Source organism: Panthera onca, chromosome B3 (genome assembly GCF_046562875.1).
Source record: "Panthera onca isolate mPanOnc1 chromosome B3, mPanOnc1 haplotype 2, whole genome shotgun sequence".
In the NCBI taxonomy this organism is placed as follows: domain Eukaryota; kingdom Metazoa; phylum Chordata; class Mammalia; order Carnivora; family Felidae; genus Panthera; species Panthera onca.
In genome coordinates, this window is record NC_138344.1 from 62,476,689 (window position 1) to 62,497,904 (window position 21,216).

The 21,216-nt window shown below is 54.9% G+C and overlaps 1 protein-coding gene across 5 annotated transcripts; it reads right to left on the reverse strand.

The window, feature by feature from the left end:
- Positions 1 to 1,117: 1,117 nt before the first annotated feature.
- DISP2 (dispatched RND transporter family member 2) lies at positions 1,118 to 20,655 on the reverse strand. 5 transcript variants are annotated; one of them, XM_078448494.2, is made up of 10 exons: positions 20,341 to 20,655; positions 17,681 to 17,728; positions 12,647 to 14,856; positions 7,064 to 7,393; positions 6,765 to 6,794; positions 6,493 to 6,616; positions 6,114 to 6,229; positions 5,808 to 5,935; positions 5,350 to 5,447; positions 1,118 to 4,393 (listed from the first exon to the last, which is right to left on the reverse strand). In XM_078448494.2, the coding sequence occupies exons 3-10, from the start codon at positions 12,757 to 12,759 to the stop codon at positions 1,133 to 1,135; spliced, it is 4,200 nt and encodes a 1,399-aa protein (XP_078304620.2). In that variant the 5' UTR covers positions 12,760 to 14,856; positions 17,681 to 17,728; positions 20,341 to 20,655; the 3' UTR covers positions 1,118 to 1,132. The 5 variants fall into 5 exon arrangements, with proteins under 5 accessions (XP_078304620.2, XP_078304618.2, XP_078304621.2 ...); XM_078448492.2 differs by having other exon boundaries at positions 12,647 to 16,566; XM_078448495.2 differs by lacking the exon at positions 20,341 to 20,655 and adding an exon at positions 18,016 to 19,867.
- Positions 20,656 to 21,216: the final 561 nt, after the last annotated feature.

Consider the following 21,216-nt stretch of genomic DNA (forward strand, 5'->3'; position numbering starts at 1 on the left):
CACTGGGCAGATGCGGAGCAACTTGCAGCCAGCTCAGAGTATAGCTCTCTCTGGAGACAGAGGTCTAAAGAGAGGAAGGAAGGGAGTGTTGCACTTAGAGACACCTGTGAAGGCAGGTCGTAAGAGGGTGCTAGAGGTGAAGGGTCAAGTTAGCCACAAGCCAATGTCCCTGGGGCAGGGAGCCAGGAGAGTGGAAGTTTCAGGGGGGAGTGAGCCAGGGAAGTTGCTTCCCCCTGTACTAGTTCTGTGACTGTGGGTCAATCGCTTAAGCTTACTTACTCTCAATGACTTTACCTATAAATCGGGGGCAGAAGGACCTGGCTAACCGCAGGCTTCCCCATAGTGACATGGTGAGACTAAGGAGAAAGTGGGTGTGCAAGTGTTCTGTAAACTAAGAGATGCAGGATGTAAAGGATTCTTATTGTTTGTTCACAGGGGAGAGCACGCTTCGTGTACCAGAGCAGCTCCTCACGAGGGACCGTCCTGTAACTGAGAGACACTCTGAGGCTGACCAGCCCTCCTCCTCCTGCTTCATTCCCAGCAGCCGTCTCTGCCAGGCCCTGGCAAATATCTGGTCAGCCCGGGGAGTGTGAGGGGGTAGGGCTGTTCAGGAAAGAGTCGCTTAATTCCGGCCCAGAGAAGCTCTCCAAAGAGAAGGAAGTGTCCTGCTGAAGAGCCCCTGAAAGGTGTGAGGCCCTGGAGGCTGCTGAGGCTCCCTAGGGCTCTTCTGGTTGGTGAGGTGCCCTGGCAGGATTCCACGGACTGAGTCCCTTCGTCCCACTTGGCTTGGGGGCTGGGTCAGCCTCGCCCTGATACCTGGAGCTACACATCTGGCCCTCCCCCTTCCAGAGGTCCTGGTTGGCATATGGGGACAAATGAGACCTCAGCAAGTTACAAGGAGAGCTTGACATTTCTCTCCAAAGACCCTCTCCACTGAATCCTCCAGATGTGGGGAGTAAGTAGCAGTCTGGACCAAGGCTGAAACATCTGGCAGGGTTTAAAATCCACAGCTGGAGGGTGAGACCTCTCCATGCTGATGCGGGCAGACACTATCAGGCTCCAGTCTGGGGCTGCCCCCTTCCTGTCACCTCTGACAGGCTCTGTGCCCCAGTCCTGCCTTCCTGGGCCTCCCTCAGCTACTGTAGCCTGAAGTGTGGGTGCTGGGCCTGCGTAGCCAAACATCTGGCAGATCTGGCTGGCTATTGGGCAGCACCACAGGGCTGCCATCCCCTGGTGCCCCACGGCCCTTCCAGGAGGAGCTGCTCTGGTGGGAGGCAGGCAGCGACGGATCATACACGGTCTCCCTCAGTGCCAGCCATAGGGTGTCTCGCTTCTCATTCAGCTGGCCCCGCTCAGGTACCGTTTGCTCTGTTTCGTCCAGGTCCTCTGGGGAGGCACCCACAGAATCTGGCACTCGGGCACTGGGCTCGGAGGTGCTTAGGCAGGTCTCGTCAGAGACGCTGAGCCCCTCCAGGGTGCTAGCTGAGGAGCAGAGGCAATCAGGAGGCTCCACGGCCTTGGGCTTGGGAGGGTGGGCCGAGGCTTCTGGTGAGGCCTGCACGGGCTCAGCCTTCTGCCCTTGGGAGTCCTGCCTGGCTTGGGTTTTGGGGCTGGGGCCAGCCTGCTTATAGGGGGAGGAGGTCTGCAGGGCCGGGCACTGGCTGAAGACTGCCTGGTGGTCCAAGAACAGCTCTCTTGGGGAGGCAGGGGCCGGTGGGGGCCGGGGGCAGCAGGGGCCATCATGCAGCTGTAGATCCTCAGAGAGCACCGAGGGCCGGTGGGACAGTTTGCTAGTGGCTGTGCTGGTGTCAAAGCTGGGACTCCGGCGCCGTGCCAGGGGCTGTAGCTCGTATTGTTCTGAGCAGGATCCGGGTGCCTTTCCCACTGGCCCTGATCTTGGGCGGCCTGCCTTTTCCCCACTAGGCTCCCCATTCCCAGCATCCCATGGCAGGTGGGCACAAGGCCAGAGGATCTGCCCACAGTTCTTCTCTGGTCCAAAGAAACAGCACAGAGATTGGAAGAAGAAGCTGGCAAAGCCACAGCTGACGCACTTGACCATCATGAGGACAATGCCCAGCTTGCGATAGAGCAGCACCGTGGCAGGCAGCATGAGCACACCGGCCGCAAACAGGGCCGCGGCCCCCACAGCTGTGGCACAGCTGGTCTGGCGCAGCGAGAAGGCCACGCGGCTCAGGCGGTCGGGGTGTGGGCACAGGTGATAGGAGATGCAGTAGTTGACAGTGAAGTCTACTGAGAGGCCCACAGAAGCAGAGAGAAAGAGGGCTTCGGCAGTGTTGAGCTGCCATTCGAGTAGAACCAGGAGCCCCACGGTGAGCAGTACGGTGCCTGCCACCGCTGCCACGGAGAACAGGCTAAGTGGAACGTTCCAGGTGCCCAGCAGCAGTGTGGCAAACGCCAGCGCCAGAGCCAGGCCCAGCACCACAGCAGGTTCTGTGCTCAGGCTGTGTTGCAGGCTGTACAGCTCCAGATGGCTGGTAAACCAACCCCGGTGGAGGCCGGGAGGTGCTCTGCCCAGCTCCCCTGCCAGCCAGTGGCTGACTTCAGCATAGAAGTGGTGTGCTTGGCTGTAATCTGTACTGTACTGGAAGTTAGTCTGGAACTGCAGAACCAGGGCAGCCAAGCCGCCCTGGCTATTGAAGCGGGGTCCTAGGTCACGGGTGCTGTTGGGGCCTTGCTCCAGAGCCATCATCTTGAGGCAGTGCAGGAAAAGCTGGGGTGCCCAAGGGAAGCCTGAGTGGCCACAGCAGAGGCCAGGCCCCAGGCGGGCACAAGCAGGACTCTCCACCCAGCGCTGGAGGGCCTCCATGAAGCACAGCGTGGGCCAGCCCTCGGGCTGGACACCAAAGAAGCTCTGATTCCGAGCTTCGTGGCAGAGTGCCAGCAGCCAGCGCTGGGCCTCGGGACCGCTGGCAGAGAAGGCAGGGTCACTCACCAGTGAGCTGTTGCTGCGAGGGTCCAGCGGGTCGCCAGTGTCCACGGGCAGGATGCCCCACACCAAAACCACAGGCATGTGGCCGCCCTCGCCCTGAGGCAGCCGCTCAAACAGGAACTGCTGGCGGTACTCCGCGTCGAAGCGCTCGAAGGGGTGGCTAGGCCGGAAGACCTGGCCGCGGGGCGGCGGCAGAGTGGGCAGCCGCAGACGGGGGCTAACGCCGGCGATGTAGGCGCCCCCTGCCGCCAGCGCGGCGAACCAGCAGATCCAGATGTAGCGGAACTTGATGACCCCACAGGGCAGCAGGCGCTGGAAGAGCAGGCGCGAGGTGCTGGCCGCCGCCCTCCGAAGGCCGCGGAGCCGCCGGTGCAGCGCCAGCGCCAGCCGCCGGGGCGCACTGCCGCCCCACGGGCCCTGCGCCCGGGACGCACAGCCGCGGGCCAGGTAGCGCTCGTGGAGCACGGCGGCGGAGGGCAGCCAGGCCAGCGTGAGCGCCAGGTGCGCCAGCACGGACGTGCCCATGTAGAGGGCGAAGCAGCGTACGGCCGGCAGACGGCTCAGGTAGCTGGCATAAAAGGCCGCGGCCGTGGTGAGGCCCGAGACCAGCAGCAGGTAGCCGAAATGGTGCATGGTGCGGCCCACGCGCTGTGCCAGCCCCCCAGAGGGCAGCTGGCTCTTGCTGAGGCGCCACAGGTCGAAGAAGATGAGGGTGTGGTTGGCGCAGACGCTGCTGAGCAGGACGAAGGCTGCCAGATTGACGAAGGGAAAGTAGGCCATGCGGAAGGCCACACGGTAAAGAAAGAAGGCAACCAGGAGGGAGCCCAGCACCCCCAGCAGCACCATGAGTGTGAGGAAGAGGGAGCGCAAGTAGAGGGCGATGCTGAGGAAGATGGCAGCCAGGGCCAGCAAGGGATACACTGTGTCCTGGACCAGGTAGTGCCTCAGCAGCTCCTGCTTGAGGCCCAGGTCCATGCCAGTGATGGATGTGTAGTTGTCAGAGAGCCCCCAGGGGGTGGCTAGGCGGTCCAGGTAGATGCCCATCATAGAGGCACCCTTTGGAGTGGGCAGGAAGAGCAGGCTGTACTTGAGGGAGGGCACCTGGTAGTCAGCAGTCTGGGGGCTCAGGAAGTCCCTGTCCAGCAGAAAGTGGAGGAGTTGGTAGACGGCACTGCTCCGAGAGCACTTGGTGGGAACCTGGGCGCAGTGCGGGGGCTTGTCCTGCCCGGGGCCCAGACAAGAGGGCACCAGGGCACCGCGGTGGTAGTAGATGGCACAGGCCCGCAGAAGGGCCAGTGTTCGGGCTGCATCCGCTTGGGTCGTGTCCAGGCAGGAGGAGCGGTTGGAGAGCACGGCCACATAGTTGCCCAGGGACCAGCTGGGACAGCACTTGTTGGCTTCCGTTCGCTGGCACAGAGCCCCAAAGCGGGTATGGGAGCGGATCTGTACAGCACACACAGCGGGAGAGAGCTCAGGAGCAACGCAGGGGCCCAGGTTTCCCCAGCCCTATCCAAGGCCCCCTCACCTCCTTTCAGGCTATAGGGCAGAGGCAGAGAGGTATCTCCCCAGCCCAGTAGAAGTGGCTTGTCTCAGAGCTGCACTTGGCTCCGGACTACATCTTGACTCCATCAAAGAGGAGCCTCAGGGATGCTGCCCGAGGCCTCAGCCTGAGAGGTCCTGCCCTGAGGACCCCTGCAGGTCACACACCCCAGCTCTTCACTGCCTGAGCCAGGAGTGCCAGTGGAGTGCCAGCCACAGAGGGGTCAAGGGTCCAGGGAACTGGAAGCAAATGATGGGAAAAGTGAGGCCAAAACATTCCAGGATCAGGGTCAGTGCCAAGCCTTAGCCCCCCACCTTTGTCCACAGGTCTGCTTAAACCCTCTTAGGGCCAGGGAGTATTAGAACTGGCCTTGAATTTAGGCATCTGACTCCAGGGCGCATGTTAAGGAGTCTTTTGGTACTTTGAATTCACTTGTATGGAGTGCCTTGGGCTACTCAGTGGTGTTCACACTGTTTTTAGCAGCAAATCTTTCTTCAGGTGTTATGGTATATGACTTTCCAATTGGCATGGTTGGATTGGCACTGCTTGGGTTGATGGAGGCTGGGGGCCTTGGGCTGGGTCCTCCTCAACAGCTCTTGAAGCTTTTCTTCGGGACCTTTTGAAAATCCCCAGGCTCCACATAGTCTGTGTCTTGGCTCTTATAAAAAGTTGACTCTTCTTTCTCCACCCCGACCTGGAGCCTCTCAACAGGGTTGGAATAATTTTCTAAGCAGGGAATATTCTTCCCTTGTCCACCCTGGCAGTCTTGGCTCAGCTGTATTTCCTTGAGATCAGGTCCCTGATGTCCCTGCCCCACCCCCACACCCCCCAACCCCTGGCACCTCCCCAGTCTGCTCACCTGGTCCTGTTCCATGCGACACATGGAATGGATGGCGTGCAGGTTCCATAGGCTGCCCGCTGAGGTCGACATGAACACCAGCTGTGCATAGCTCTTCTCTGCAACACACCCCACCCCCCGCCCCTTCCAGAGCTCAGCTCTTTGGCATCAGGTCCTGGGCCCACCAGAGGAAAGACGCTTACCCAGGGCCATATGAGGTTCAGAGTCTCAGGAGTCTGAAACCTGTGCCAGGCTGCCTGATCCGGTGCTCCACCCCCACCCAGCTTGACCCTGTGTGGCTGGAGTACCCGAGACCTGCCTCAGCCTCCCAGCTGTAACCCAACTTCCTTGACTTGAACATGGCCAACCAACCTCCTTCCTTTTCTGTCTGCCCACATTTGTTCTCCTGAGCCCTCCTGTTCTAGTAGGTAGGAAGGGGACCACCATGAAAGGCAAGAACTGGCTAGGCTGCAGCTTACCAGGGGGACCACAAAAGAAGTCCTCCTGCCCTCTGTCTTCCAGGGGTTCCACCATCCTTCGAGGCCGGACCAAGCCCTCCTGGGCACTGCTCCAGGGTGTGGGGCTCAGAGTGGTGTGGGGGTTTGAGCTGAGGTAGAGAGAAAATCTATGCCAGGCACCATCAAGGGGTAGGGGCTCAGAGGAGGCCGGATACCACTCCCCAGGGGATCCCAGCAAGTCCCTCTGACCTGCATTTGGGGAGGTCACCCAATGCCCCCTCTCTTTCCCCCATTCGCTTCAACAGTGGAAAGGTGGGAACCCACTACCTGTTCAGCTCAAAGTCTGGGGAAAGAGAAAGCAGCTTCCTGGGGCCTGTGAGGGCTTGCAGTGCTCTCCAGACCACTAGCTTGCGCCCAATGTCTGTGTCTCGAGGCTCAAAACCCTGCAGGAAGGAGGACAGAGAAGGTCAGGCAGGAGGAGGGGTGCTCCGTCTGGCCCTTCTTGGCTCTGCCCCTTTGCATCCCTGGAGCAGAAAAGGCCAGTCCACCTGTCTGGATTGTTGGATGAGAGTATCGCCTCTGTACCATTTCCCCAACGTGCACTGCCACCCCACTCCAGCTGTGCTGTCCAACTTTCTGCCCCAGACAGAGTCGAGGTGGCCAGGCCTTGGGGCCCCTATCCCTTCCCCGTCCCGCCCTTTCTTACCAGCAAGGGCTTGGAGAAGTCAGGCAGTCGGTCCCCCAACAGTCCAGCCAGGGTGCAGAGGAGGATGACAGCCAGACACAGCAGCAGCATGGCCACCGGCCACTCGGCAATCAGCTGGGAATAGCTGGGAAAGAGGAAGAGAACCCACAGGAATTGGTGTTGGGTAAGGCAGCAGGGTGTGATGAGCTTAGGAGTCAACAAGAAGGGGTGGTGGGGCCAAACTTGGCACCAGCCTAGTCACCCTTAGGGGGCCAGAGAAGGCCCAGGCCTACCTCTTTGGCATCTGGAAGGCCCGTTCCTGCCTGTGGAAGAGAAGAAAAGATACTTGCTTGTCAGAGCCCTCTTGCAGGGTGGGAGGTAGAGGAAGATGGTACTAACCCATACAGGCTGTTCTACTCCCAAGCTCCAACCCTTACTTCCTCCTCCATCCAGGCTGCCTCCTCCATCAGAGGCAGGAGACATCCTGGGCTGCCTCCTAATGAAGGAGTCCTGAGCCCCAGGGGCTCACTCCACTTTTAAGCCTTGCCCCACCTTCCAGTGGCAGCTTGCAGGCTGCTGAACCCCTCCTTACCTGACACTGACCACATGGTGCTGCACAGATGGTGGCTTCCAGGCCCCATCTCGCTGTGAGGGGGCTGGAGAAGGGCTGAGGCTAGAGCCATGGGAGCATAGAGCTGCCCGGTCCCCAAGCCCTGGCAGGGAACTGTCCCCCCGGTATTCCTGTGGTGCCTTGGGATAGGTGAAGTGTGCAGGGGCCAAGGGGCTTGACGGGCCCCCAGGCTGGAGGGTGGAAGTCGTTGGTGGGGGTCCTGAAGAACTGGAAGGTTCCTCAAGGGGGCAGCTGTGGAGAGAGCAGCTCTTCTCTGGGCTTGCCTCAGGGGCCACAGCCTTGCTTTGGGACCTGTTGAGAGAGGAGACAACGGTGATGGGGGCGGGGGTCATCCCATGCCCCATCATTGTTCAGGAGTTGGAGGCAAGGAGCCGGGGGCTTGGGGTTGTTCTATTACTAGTCCTGGGGGAGAGGTGAGGAGGGTGCAGGCTACTCCCCAGCCTACCTCTTGGGTCCGCTATCTCATTCACTCATCTGTCCACACGCTCAAAAAACGTTATTGGCAGAGCCTGGCACATGCTGAACACTGTGCTTTTACATATATGGTGTCCTGTATGCCTCACAAAAACCCTACAGGGGAGATACTTTCCGTGTTTTATAGATTTGAAAATAGGTTCAGTGAGCCATGAAGCGCTGGGCCTTAAACCCAGGTCTGACTTGCAGTCCTGTGCTCTTCCGGCTGCAGTCATCTGTTCATTCTCTTGTCGGACATTTATTGAGCACCTGCTGCAATCTTGGTTCCACCTTAAAGCCTGTGAACTTTCTCCTCCTTCAGCCTGGGGTGCTCCTCCCCCAGATAACTGCATGGCTCATAGCCCCTCTTTAGTCTCTGTTCAACTATTACCCTCTTAGAGAAGCCTTCTCTGACCACCCTTTCTAAATAATCACCTGTCAGCTCTCTATCCCCTTACCCTGCTTTATATTTCTTCACAGCATTTGCCCCACCAGACCTTATAGTGTTGTCATGTTTATTGCCTGGCTCGCAAATGGAATGTGAACTCCAGGAGAGCAGGGTCTGGTGCATTTGTTCATCTCTGCAGCCCTCGTGCCTTGAAGAGTGACTTGCACTCAGAAGGTGCCCAGGGAATGTTTGCTGAATGACTACTGAGCACTAGATAGGCTGCTAATAGTGGTCCTGGGATGAATAGGGCCTTTGGCCTCTAGGCACTCATGGTAGGCAGGAGAGGTTGACAACAGTCCAACATGTTGGGTGCTGTGAGAGAGGAAGTCAGAGGGCTGAAGGAGCCCAGAGGAAGGCCCAGCTTTGATAGGGGTGTGAGGTTTAGGGTATGCCAAACCTCAGGGAAGGTTTGGCAGAGGCAAGTGCTGCCCTTCCACCAGCCTTGGGCCATGGGGCAGAAGGTTTGCTTTGTAAGAGTGTGCACAGTTGGGAGAGGGAGTTGGGACCCCCAAGGAACTTGCTAAGGAAGAATCGGCAATAGATTCTTCTTTCAAAATTACTCATGAGAGCAGCTCTCAGTGCATGGACGCAGCCCCACTCCTTGGGTGCAGGGGGAGGTGGAGTCCCACCCAGTGGCAGGATTGCCAGACCTAAGACGAGAGAAGATGTCCACAGAACAGAGTAGCTGAGGGCTATGGAGGGTTTCCAGAGGGGCTTCGGACTGGGAAGCCCTGGCAGAGTTCTGTCTTCTCTCCCCATTCACTGACTCACCTGGCTGGCCAGAACTTGTGTAGTTGTGTAGTTTACGCTGAGCCAACCCTGGCTTCCGGCCCTGCCTGCTGCACTGCTGAAGGGGTTATATGCCAGAGTCCCAGCCATGGTGGCAAGTAGACATTGCCCAGGGAGGCTGGCTTCTGCCCAGAGACCAAGTAGAGGAAGTGGATAGAATAGGTAAGCTCTTCCTCCTCCACCCAGAAGGATGACTGGCTGGCATAGCAGTCTGGGAAAGGATAAGCCCCATGCTGAGAGCAAAATGGGGGAGCACTGGAAGTGGGCTCCTGGCTCCATCATCCTTTAGCTCTGGGGCCTTGGGAAAGACACAATTCTTGGAGTGCTGGCATCCTTGCCTATTGAGTGAGAGTATGTTGATAATGCCCCCTCTCCGTTGGGTGTGGGAATTAACTGATACAACATACGTGAGGTGCCTGCCATGGAGCCTGGCATGTGGAAGATACATTTGCTTTCCTGCCCCTTCCCACACTCAGTTCTTCAGGAAGCATATAATTTAAGAAGTATATTTATATTTACAGTTTGACCTCTTTAGGCACCTCGGATAATATATCTCCATTTTAGAACTTCCCGTACCTTGAGAATCTCATTACATATATAATTATAAATACTTTCCTTTTTGTTATCTAAAAGCTACATCAGAATTTGATCTCATGGTTTAAATCACTGATACTTATTGGGGCACCTGGGTGGCTCAGTCCATTAAGTGTCCGACTCTTGACTTCGGCTTGGGTCATGATCTCGCAGTTCGTGGGTTTGAGCCTGCATTAGGCTCTGCACTGACAGTGTGGAGCCTGCTTGGGATTCTCTCTCTCCCCCACCCTCTCTCTCTCTGCCCTCCCCCACTGGCTCTCTCCTTCTCTCTCTCTCTCTCCCTCCCCCCCAAAATAAACAAATAAACTTTAAAAAATCACTGATACTTATTTTTAAAGTAACTCAACCTTTAGAAAAATAGGAATTTGACCAAAGATGTTCTAAAAGAAGACCTCAGATGACCCATAGAATTGATATAGCAGCCAGCGTCCTGGCAGATAAAAGACCTTATTGACCCCTCCCCATGGGCCAAAGGGAGGCTGGATAAAGCTGGATAAATGGCCAGGTTTATGTGCATAAGTGTGGACATGTACTTCTTTAAGGTGTTTTTTGTTTCCTGCAGGTCTTTTTTTTAGCACCTACCACATGCTGGGCACTGTTTTTGGTCTGGGTTAAATCCTGAAGGCATGAATATGACCCATTAGTCTTGGTGTCCCTCTTTATTTATTATTATTTTTTTAAGATTTTATTTTTTAAAGTAACCTCTATACTCAATGTGGGGCTCGAACTCACAATTCCAAGATAAGAGTTGCATGCTCCACTGACTGAGCCAGCCAGGTGCTCCCTGGTCACCCTCTTTACATCAAAGCCTGCCTTCCAAGGGTCGGTGGTGGGGGGGCAGCCAGGGGGCCTTTCCAGCTGCTCATGGCCTTAGAGCACTCGCTGAGCACTGGGCTTTTCCTAGGAGCCAGGCCCTTCCACTTGGAGTGTCTGGTTTTGTTTTGTTTTGTTTTGTTTTTTCTTCAAGAAGGGAAGCACTTTGGAGGTGCTGGAGGAGAAAGGAAACACTCTCCCTTAACCAGTCTGCCAAAGCTCGTAAGCCTGCATCGTTCTTTAACTGGCTTTGTTCAAGGAGGGATTCCAGCCTCTACCATTGATTTGCTTCTACGGGGGTCTCCCTGGCCCCAGCCCCTTCTTTTACACCCCCCTTATCCCTGTCCAAGGACCTAAGATCAGCTGGTTCTAAATCCCATCTTTCTTGACAGTGCCCATCATTGTCAGTGTGGCAAAATTTGAAACCCTCCACATTCCAGACTCAACCCTCCCAAGAAGAAGAGCCACACTCTTTTGAGAAAAAAAGATTTCTCCTGCCAGCTCCTGCTGCCCTCTGTTCCCAGGATACCTAGTGATAATACAAGTTAAACATCCCAGGCTTTGCCTCCCCAGGCAGCTTTTATTCTTATCCCCTCAGTTCCATCGCTCTGACGAGGGTGAGCAACTTCCTAGGCTGGCCTGCAACCCAAGTGACTGGGGCAGGCAGGCAGGGGGATGGAAAGTGGTGACACAGGCTTCATCAAGAGGCCAAGGCTAAAGCAGCCATGGCCTGGCTGACAGGGCCCCAGACACAGAGCCCCCACATGGAAGACTCATAAGAGATAAATGTACATGTGCATCAACAGCACCCCCAGGCCCACAGACACATAGCCATATGGACATCCATGTGATCCCGCAGACAGGCCTAGACAGATGAGGGAGGAATTCATGCCACTAGGAAAATAAAAAGGTAATTAAAAAAAGAAACAGAGAATGAACTATTTCAAATTGCTCTGTAGTTAATGCATTAGTAAAGGACTGTGTGTGCTTACACACGTGCAGTTTTATTCACTGTGTATCTAACCCTAGAGTAGTCCTTAGCTCAGCAGGAACATATTTGTGTTTCTTGAATTGAACTGTGTCCCTTCACCTGCTTAGTGCCCAGGGTCTCTGGGGAAGTGCTGAGAGAGGCCAGAGGTCCCAGGGAGTTGCTGAAGGAGAGCAAGTGGTTCCTGTGCCCAGGAATGATCCTCATGTGCAGGGAAAGTGATTAGACTCGATAGGGTTTATCCTTGGTAAAAGAAATATCCAAGGCAGCAAATGACTCTCCAGCCCCTTCTAGGGATGCTCCTGGTCCCAGGCCCCTGCCCTGCTGTGTCCTGCTCCTGTCATGTCCGTCCCTAGCTCCTTGGTCAGGCCATAGTCCCAGGTACCCCCCTGGTCCAGGGAACACATCCATCCTATTTCACCTCCTTGAAGAAAGCTCTGTGCCTTTCAGAGTGAAAGGTGGCTAAATCTATCCAGGCTGATGTGTCGACAATAGAGGGAAGAGAACATTTTTCTCCACTTGTGGGGCCTCCCCTTTGCTCTGAGGTACAGAATGTACATTTTAACTGGTGCAGTGTAGACATATGTCCATCTCTGTTTTTTGCCCCCAAATAATACCTCTTATTTCAGTCCAGGCAAGAGAGAGACAGGCAGTATCATGTCAGGGGAGGAATTCTGAGGGTGGCAGACCAGGCAGGGCACAGAAATTGCGCCATATTGCTACCTGGCTGGGCTGTTCCCTCACACATATGGTGGAGGAAGGTGGAGGAGAGGCACCAAGATCTGGGTCCTCAGAGAGAAGGTGTTCCTCTTGTCCCACCGGCCTAGGGCTCCTTCAGGGATAGTACTGACCGCGGCCTGAGCCTTAGAGCCTGCCCACCCTAGCGTCTCCAGGGCCTGTCGGTGGCTGCCACACTCGGGCACTCAAGCCCACATGTGCGCAGCCGGCCATACAGGGCAGACTGGAGACTGACAGTGATGTACAAAGACAGTCCTTGGCGTGGCGGCGAGTGTCTGCTCTCCCCAGGACACACACCTTGGGGATCCTCCTGTCTACCCTGCACACGCACCTTCGAGTACACTGACATGCTAGAACCCGGACTGCGGGCTGCGGGCTTGGAGCTTACTGAGAAGATGCGGGGGCAGGGCCTAGACGGAGGGGCTCAGAGGGCTGGAGGGGCGGAGGAACCCCCGGCCTTAGAGGTAAGGTAGGCACAGTGGGTGGGGCAGGTATTGGGCAATGAGGGCGACGGGGACTGACAGTAGGGGGTATCAGGGAAAGAGAAAATTGACCCGGCAGAATGAGGGCGTGGCCAGGGGGCCGGTAGCTCGGGGCGGTGGAAGGGGTTCTGGGAGGGGCTGGGGAATGAATGAGGGAGACATATGGCGGCTACAGGGATACCTGAGGCGGGGGTGCTGGGAAGGTCTGCGAGCCGGGTCTGCGGAGCGGTCCGCCCTACCTGTCCGGGGAGCTGCCGTCTGGGGCCAAGGGTTCCTCCTTGGGCTGCTGCTCCTCATCCGGACCCGGGCAGGGAGCCGGACCGCTGCTGCTGCTGCCGCTATCAGCGTCCATGCCCGTGGGCGGCGCCGCTGTCCGGGAGCTGGTGCTGAAGCGGCGGCGGTGGCGGGCTCCCGCGCATGCGTCAGCGCCAGGCGGACCGATCGGTGGGCGGGGCCGACAAGAGCCCAGCCAATGGGCGCGGCACCGGGGGTGGGGACAGAGGCTTCTCCCCGCGCGGCTGCCTGGCGCTGGAGGCTTTGCAGTCTTTTAAGACCCCGGGACTGGTAGTGGTGGGCCCCTCTACCCAGGCCAAGTCTGAGAGCTGCTGTTAGAGGGGCCCAGCTGTCTGGCTGTAGTCTGCACATTGGCCTTTCCCAGGGGGACATCGGTCTTCCCGTAAGGGACCAGGAAGCGCGACTTCAGGCACCGTGCAGAGAGCCTCACAACTTGACACGCACTCTTACAGCCGGAAAGAGGGAGAAGCTTCCACGCCCGCACTTCACTGTGCAGGAAGCCGAAGGATTGAGAGGTCTGGCGGTTTAAGTTCCACATTTCTCTCGGCTTTGCTCAGCAACCACCCCCTCCTCCCCAATGGGATTAGCACTATTCAAGTTGGGTCTTTCTTCACGTTTCTCTGGACCTGGACCTGAGTTTGCACCCCTCAGGCGTGGAGCCCGGCTTCTGTTATTCAAGTGCTGAGTGTGGGGTGTGGGAAGAGGGAGAAGAGAGAGAATTCGCAGCTCTTTTTCTTATAATCACCCCTTTCCGGCCTGGAAGGTACTCAATAGCCACTCACTTTAGGACACTTGCTGCCTCTACCATCAGGGAATGACTGTCAGGGAGGGGAGGCATGATGGGCCTGGGACAGGCCTGGGTAGAGGGCTAATAATAGATATGGGTGGTGTGAGGGGTCTGGGAGTTGGGGATTGGAGGGAGTCCCAGATGTGGGATTTGGATGGACAGAAAGTGTTTCACAGCAAGCAGCCTGGCTGTATATGCAGGGAGGTGCCGTGGCTGAGGAATGGGCCTTGGGAGAGAGTCAGAACCTACCAGCATTTAGAACATAGATGTCCCTAAGTTATGTGCAAATGCCACTCTATGCAAGGCATAGGTCACTAGCAGATGGAGTGGGAGAATCTAGAGGTATATGTAGAAGTGGTGGACCTGCCTTGAATAGCTTACAGTTTGGCTGGAGATATAAAAAGCCAGATCATAAGTTGGTGCTAAGTGGGTAGGGTGTGGTCAGGCCCATGTGATGGTATAAGCTGCACAGAAGGGGACAGTGTACAAAGAGGACCTCTCTCTTCCTAATGGGCTTTAGGGAAGGCTTCATGTTGATGCTGGAGTTTCACCTGGCTGAGAGGGAAGGTATTCTTGAACTGGGAGTGGGAAGGGGTGGTGGTGGTGAAATAGGTAAAGTTAAGGAGGATGGAGAATTCAGTGTCTTTTCAGAGAATGGTGAGAAATACATCTGGACAGTAGGGATCTGTTGAGGGGTTTTGATCTGTACAGTGAAACATCTAGATGGAACCTTGGAAGGTCCGTCAGGTCCAGGTCAGTGTATATGATGGGGTTAAATGATGAGGACACAGTTGAGACTGTTTGATGGGAGAGGGCCAGAGTGAAAAGGAAAGGAGGGGTGGACTTATACAAGCATATGCTATGGGCACCATGGGAACCAAGCTTCTGAGAGTGCCTGGCTGGGTGCTCACTTGTATAACTAGAGGCCACAAGGCCACTTGGGTACCAAGTTGGATATGAAGGAAGACAGACTCTTTAAGAGTAAAACATGGCTTCTGGGAGGCTGTTTATTAGAAAGAGGAGATTCTGGTTCAGGCTCCATGCCAGGTCAGCAGGGCAACCCACTCACACTCCCCATTCTTGTATCCTCTTTCTTCTGCTTCCTTAGTGAGGTGGACCAGGTTGGGGCCCACAGGGCCCTGGGGGGTGGCTTCCCCCAGGACAGTGCCCTGGGTCATGGCCAGGGGGGTGCCCACAGGGCCCTGGGGGGTGGCTTCCCCCAGGACAGTGCCCTGGACCATGGCCAGGGGGGTGCCCACAGGGCCCTGGGCAGTAGCTCCCCCCAGGACAGTGCCCAGGACCATGGCCAGGGGGGTGCCTTTCCCCACAACAGGGCCCAAGGCCATGGCCACCACCATGGCAGTGCCCCTGTGGAAAGCCAAACGAACAATGTTAGAATCAGAGGTCAGTGCCAGTCTTTCCCAAGATCAACTTCCCTCTTCCCTGCCCTTCCCTTCATCCTCTGTTGTAGAGAACTCTGGGTTCCTGGGCACTAGCAGGGGATCGCGGTGGAGGGCTGGAAGGCAGGGACTGCAAGGGATGAAGCCAGAGCACTAAGCAGACAAAAGCGGAGGAACCTAGATTCAGTTGTTTCTATTCCTTGAGTCAAGATATGACTCCCACTCCCTGGACCTTGGTTTCTTTCATCTGTATGTAAGAAGCAGAATTATCTCATCTTCTCCCTTCTCTCACCCAGGAACCCTTACAGAGTGATTAGAGATTTTGCCAGGCTAGGAACTGCAGGATGACTACTGACAAGTAAGGGTGGGGCTATAAAGGAGCTTACACTGAGGGCCAGGGACAAAGAGGCAACAAAAGGCAGGGTTAGGGGAGATGCAGGATTTGAGGAGGAAGACAAGGGTAGCTGTCTGGAGGGTGGGAGGGTGGGAGGAGACCAAAAGTGGGAGGGAGCAAAGTGAGGGTGTACACGTTCTCTATGTTAAGTACAGTGTGTGTGTGTCTATGTGTAGGTACAATGGTGTGTTCTCCGTTTACGTGCAAATAGTTATATCTGTGTACATGTGCATGGGTGGGTACATACACATGCCTGCTGTGCACACAGGTACGTGCACATGGGTGCATGTGCATGGTTGTGTGTGCATGACAGTGGGTGCGTGTGTGAGCCCATGCCTGTCCCTGAGTAGGTGCCAGACTCAAGAAACCAGGAAGAATAAAAATAGTAAAATCAAGGCTTTATTGCCTCAGCCAGAAGAGGCCGGAAAGAGTGTGACTTAACTTTCTGTCTTTGCTGGAACCACTCCTGAGGCTCCAGGGCCAGAGGAGTTTCTTTGCCTCTTGCCACAGGCCCAGGGAAGAGAAGAGAGACACCAACCACCTTGCTTCTGGTGCTGGAGCACTGGGGGGCCTGGAGCCCTGAGGGGGTAGGGGTGGGGCTCTGCCCCTATCCCTAATCTGCTTCTTTCTCCGAGGCCCAAATAAAGGCTTGGCACGGGCGAGGAAGATGCAGGCTCCAGGGCCAGGGGCCTTCCTGTGACCATGTTAGAGCAGCCCCTTCCTCCTCCAGGCTCAGCAATGTCTGGAAACAGCCACTTCCCACCCCGCCTGCCTTCCCTTCTATGGCTCTCCTTGCAGTGGGGCCAGTTCCAGGCCTAGGAGCCCCGTCCGCTGGTGTTAGCCAGTGGAGGGTGGGGGGTGGGCAGCCTCTCTTCTCTGGCAGAGGCAGGTCATTGGGGCCCTGCAGTGTGGTTGGGGTTTGGGAGCAAGCCAGCCACCCAGGGAGGCTGTGGGGGTAGTCAGGAAAGCAGAGAAACATGGAACAGGCGGGGAAGCAGCAGGAGAGAGGCTGAGATGGGGAGGGGATGTGAGGAAGCAGGAGAGACAGATGGGAAAACAGGAGAGGAGCCGAGGAGAAGGCTGCAGCCGGCAGGGGGTGGAGGAACACCGCAGTGCCCCTGCCTGCTTGCCAGCGGGGCTGATGGCCGAGCCTGCTCCCTACTCTTCATTTCAGGAAGGTCATGGTTGTCCCCTGAAGGTCTAGGAAGGGGGCTGGAGGTCTGGAGGACATAGCAGCAGGGAGGAGAAAGGGGAGACAGCTGGAGAGATTTCCTACCTTCGGACCTGTGGGAGAGGAAAGGAGAAAAAGCAGCGGCTTTGGTCATTTGGTTCTGCAGTGAGATACCTGTCCTTTCCCTGGTGCTGATTTTGTGGTCACCACCACCCCCCCCCCCAGCCTCAAAAAGGCTCCTCAGACTTGGTCACTTGCCTGACCATCCCTCCTTCTCTCAACAAGAGATACAGATATATTGAAAATCAGAACAAAGCACAGTTGTGTGTTCCTATTTGCTTGAGAGCTGGCCGAGTCCTCCAGCGGATGGTGAAGTCAGGAAGTGTGTGTTCTTAGACCCAGTCTGTCAGCTGTCTGCCCTCTCAACCCGGGCCAAATTCCACGACACTAAGGGAGGCACTCCACAATGACAAATCCTGAATCTTCTGCTTCCACCTCCCGACAGGACCTACCTTGTCTCCCCATCCATCCCCTCCCCCAAATCCTATTTTCCCCAACCGAGTCTCCGCTCAGACCCTTGGTTGTTGGTGTATTCCTGCTTTGACCTTCTGGTCCCAGCTCTTAGCCTTTGCTCATGTCTCCTCCCACTTGGAAATCCTTCTTGCTTGATTTTCTGTGCCTTCCTGTGGGAAGTATGCTAATACTGGGCCATCCTGACCCTGCCCTGTATGCCCACTTTGGGTCCAGAGGGCTCATTCTGCAGTGACCAAACTGAGGGGTCCTGAGTGTTCTGAAGTGCTCCATTGGTGGGAATCATCTGCTCCATGAGATTTCTATTTCTTAGGGCCAGGATAGTCTTTTGTTCCTTTTGAGAAGAGCCAAGGGCACAGCTGCCATGAGCTGAGTTCTTGGCTCTAGACCCTCTGTATCTCCACGAACTCAGCCTGAGCATGATCCCTAATTTCCCTGGGCCTTGTGTGTACAACGGGAAAAGCACCTGTCTGTTTTACCCCTGAGGTTCAAGATCTAGTGAGATGAAGGATGTAGGAGCATGTTTCTTAAACTGTAAAGTATTCTACAAAATATAAGAAATTGTTTTCATTTTGGAACCCTCCACCACTTTCATGCAAACACACATTCTTGGCATGCAGTAGATATGGTTGACTGATGGCCTCTGCCTTCACCACTCTCCTTCCTTCTTCACCCCACAGCCTCCCAGCCACTTACCTGACTCCATCCTTATACAGCAAGCACAGGGAGTGACAAAAGGAACACCTGTGATTCAACAAGTCAAGTTTAGTTTGCTGTAATCCAAATCTCAGTCTCTCCTTCTTCCCTCCCAGGAATGTATACACACAACCCTTTCAAAGGATAAAACTGTTCCCACTGACATAGCTTCATACCCACTATGGAGTTGGGCACTGAGTAGGTGCCAGGCATTGGTGCTGAATGGACCCAACAGGTTCAGTCACATGGTGGATAGACAGAGACATCAAAGTATCATGCACTGGTCCCTAAACCCCACACCCTCACGTATGACCCCAGAACCACCCCAGACTCACAATCCTGTATTAATTTGATTCTACTTGGTCGAGGTCAGTCATGTTATGCGTGTGTGTCTTCCATGTGTCAGGCCATGGTACCCAATCCCTATAGATTCTTGTCCCTGTATAGACACCTGGCATAAAGGTGGGAGAGGGAGGCTTGATGAGAGCAGTGTGGTCCCAGAGAAGAGCAGGATGGGGTTGTAGGGGCCTCTGGGGGATTCAGCACAAGGGAATGGAAAGCCTTCCAGGGCCCTAGCTGCTTGTTTCTACCTCCTCCCATCAGGGTTGGAAGTTCGTGGGAGGCTTGGGGTCTGAGCCAGTTAGCCATTCTCCAGCAAGTGCACTCTCATTGGATGGAGCTGCTGATGTGCCCTGGTGCCTGGCTTCATCTTGCTTGGGCACACAGGTCACAATGGACAACTGCAGACTGGACCCTGTGCACACGCAATACATTCATTTTTTTTCTGACCCACAAGCCAGACTATAGTATATGACAAAAGGATCAAATACCTAACACTAGGGCTCTCTGGTACTCATATAGCTGGTGAACATGCAAGCACAAATGTTCACACATACACACACACACACACACACACACACACACACACGCACCCCTAATTCAACAGCCCCAGCCCCTTGCACCTCTTGAGTCATCTGCTTTTGTTGGCTTCTACTTATACCACCAATGTTCAGCAGATGTCAGCCTCTGAGCTATGCCCAAGGTTATTCCTTACCCTTGATCCTTCCCCTTGGTGAACAATGAGTCTGGAAGTGATTCATGAGGTTGGGGTTAGGGAAGGGAGTGATAAGGACAACCTTAGGGCCAGCTAGGTTGGAAGAAGGAGAAAAGACAGGCCTTGGAGGAAACAAAACCAATCCTGTTAAAAAATGGGCAGCAGATCTGAATAGACATCTTTCCAAAGAAGACGTACAGATGGTCAACGCATACGTGGAAAGATGCCCAATGTCACTAATCATCAGGGAAATGCAACTCAAAACCACAATGAGCTATCACCTCACACCTGTCAGAAGGGCTATTATCAAGAAGGTAAGAAATAACAAGTGTTGGCAAGAATGTGGAGAGAAGGAAACTGTCAGGTACTATTGGTGGGAATGTGAATTGGTGCAGCCAATGTGGAAAATAGTATGGAGGTTCCTCAAAAAATTAAAAATAGAATTACCACAAGATCCAAAAATTGCACTTCTGGGTATTTATCCAAAGAAAATGAAGACACTAGCTGGGAAAGATATCTGCACCCCATGTTTGTAGCAGCATTATTTACAGTAGCCAGACACGGAAGCACCCTAAGTGTCCATAGATGGATAAAGAAAATGTGCATGTATAGTGTTATATTATTCTGCCATAAAAAAGAAAGAAATGCTGCCATTTGCAACAGGTTGGATGGACCTTAAGGGCGTTATGCTAAGTGAAATAAGTCCGAGAAAGACAAATACCATACGATCTCACTGATATGTGGAATCTAAAAAAAACAAAGGCCAAAACCAAAGCCAAAACCAAAAGTCCTCAAAAACCCCAGAGCTCATAGACACAGACAACTACCTGGTGGTTGGTGGCAGTCGGGTGGAGGGGGTGAGGGTGGGGGGAAGTGCAAAGTGGGTGCAGAAGGCCAAAAGGTACAAACTGTTGTACACCTGAAACTAATATAATGCTATGTCAATTAAACTTTGATTAGAGGGGCGCCTGGGTGGCTCAGTCGGTTAAGCGTCCGACTTCTGCTCAGGTCATGGTCTCGCGGTTTGTGAGTTCGAGCCCCGCATCGGGCTCTGTGCTGACAGCTCAGAGCCTGGAGCCCACTTCGGATTCTGTGTCTCCCTCTCTCTGCCTCTCCCCAGCTCATGCTGTCTCTCAAAAATAAATAAATGTTAAAAAAAAAAAAGAAATAAAATAAACTTCGATTAAGAAAAACAAGACAAGACTTAGACTTTCTCTCCCCGATTCAGGCCACGATGCTTGAAGGACAGGAGTTTGGTGTGTAAGTTCCTCTGAAAGGAAACAAATGCAATCCCTTCAGCCCTCAGTGAAACCCCTCTGCCTGGCATGACGGAGGCATGGGAGCTGGGCCTGCAGTGGCCGCAGGGCAGGTGGGCAGGCACGTATGCAGATACACCGACACACAGCACATAGACCCACATTGTGCTCATGAGAGACACAGACCTACACACACAGATGGACGACACCCACGCAGACAGAAACAGAGGCACAGATACCAATTGAGTACACATGCACACATCCTCAGAAAAAGCACAGCCACATAGACCCACAACACACTCTCACAGAGAGCCCCTCCTGTCCCCGGTCCACAGCCAGCAGATCCTTACCTGAGAGCAGAGAGCAAGGAGAGGGAATAAGTCTGAGGCTCCGTCTAACCTCAGGTGTATTTGTATAGGGTGGGGAGGCTGGACGGGCCAGGGACACTGGGAGGATCAGAGGCAGAGGGTGTGGAGGAATGAGGGAGGATGGGCTAATCTTTATCTGGGCAAAGAGCAGGTGGAAGCAGGATGTGTGAGTGTGGGTGTGGGTGTGTAGGTGGGGGGCAGGTGGGGAGGATGGAAACTTTACCCCATCAGTCTGGTAAGGAGATGCCATAGAACCAAGGAAAGTCCCAAACCTTGGCAGCCCTTCGGCTCACAACGTTGGCCGAACTGAAGCATGCTAACACTCCCGCCCCCAGCTAGATGAAAGGGCTTGGTCGGCCGTTTCAATCAAGGAGAACAAGAACCACGTGGAATCGGAAGTATGCAAGAGGAAGCAGGAGTTAAAACAGCCACTGTTGCCAGGCCTTCCTGTAAAGGGCCTGGATGAACTGGCTGCACCTGAACTGCATTAAAGTCATTTTTTCAAAAAGTTTATTTACTTTGGGGGTGGGGAGGGGCAGAGAGAGAGAATCCTAAGCACGTTCCACAATGTCAGCGCGGACTCACAAACGGTGCGATCGTGACCTTGGCGGAAATCAAGAGTCAGGTGCCTAATCGACTGAGCCACCCAGGCACCCCTAAATTCACCTTTAAAAAAATTTTTTATTTCTTTATTTTGAAGAGAGAGAGTGAGAACGGGGGAGGGGGACAGAGAGAGAGAGAGAGAGAGAGAGAGAGAGGAGGAATCCCAAGTAGGCTCTGTGCTACCAGCTCAGAGCCTCACACAGGGCTCCATCTCAGGAACCGTGAGACCCTGACCTGAGCTGAAATCGCTCAGCC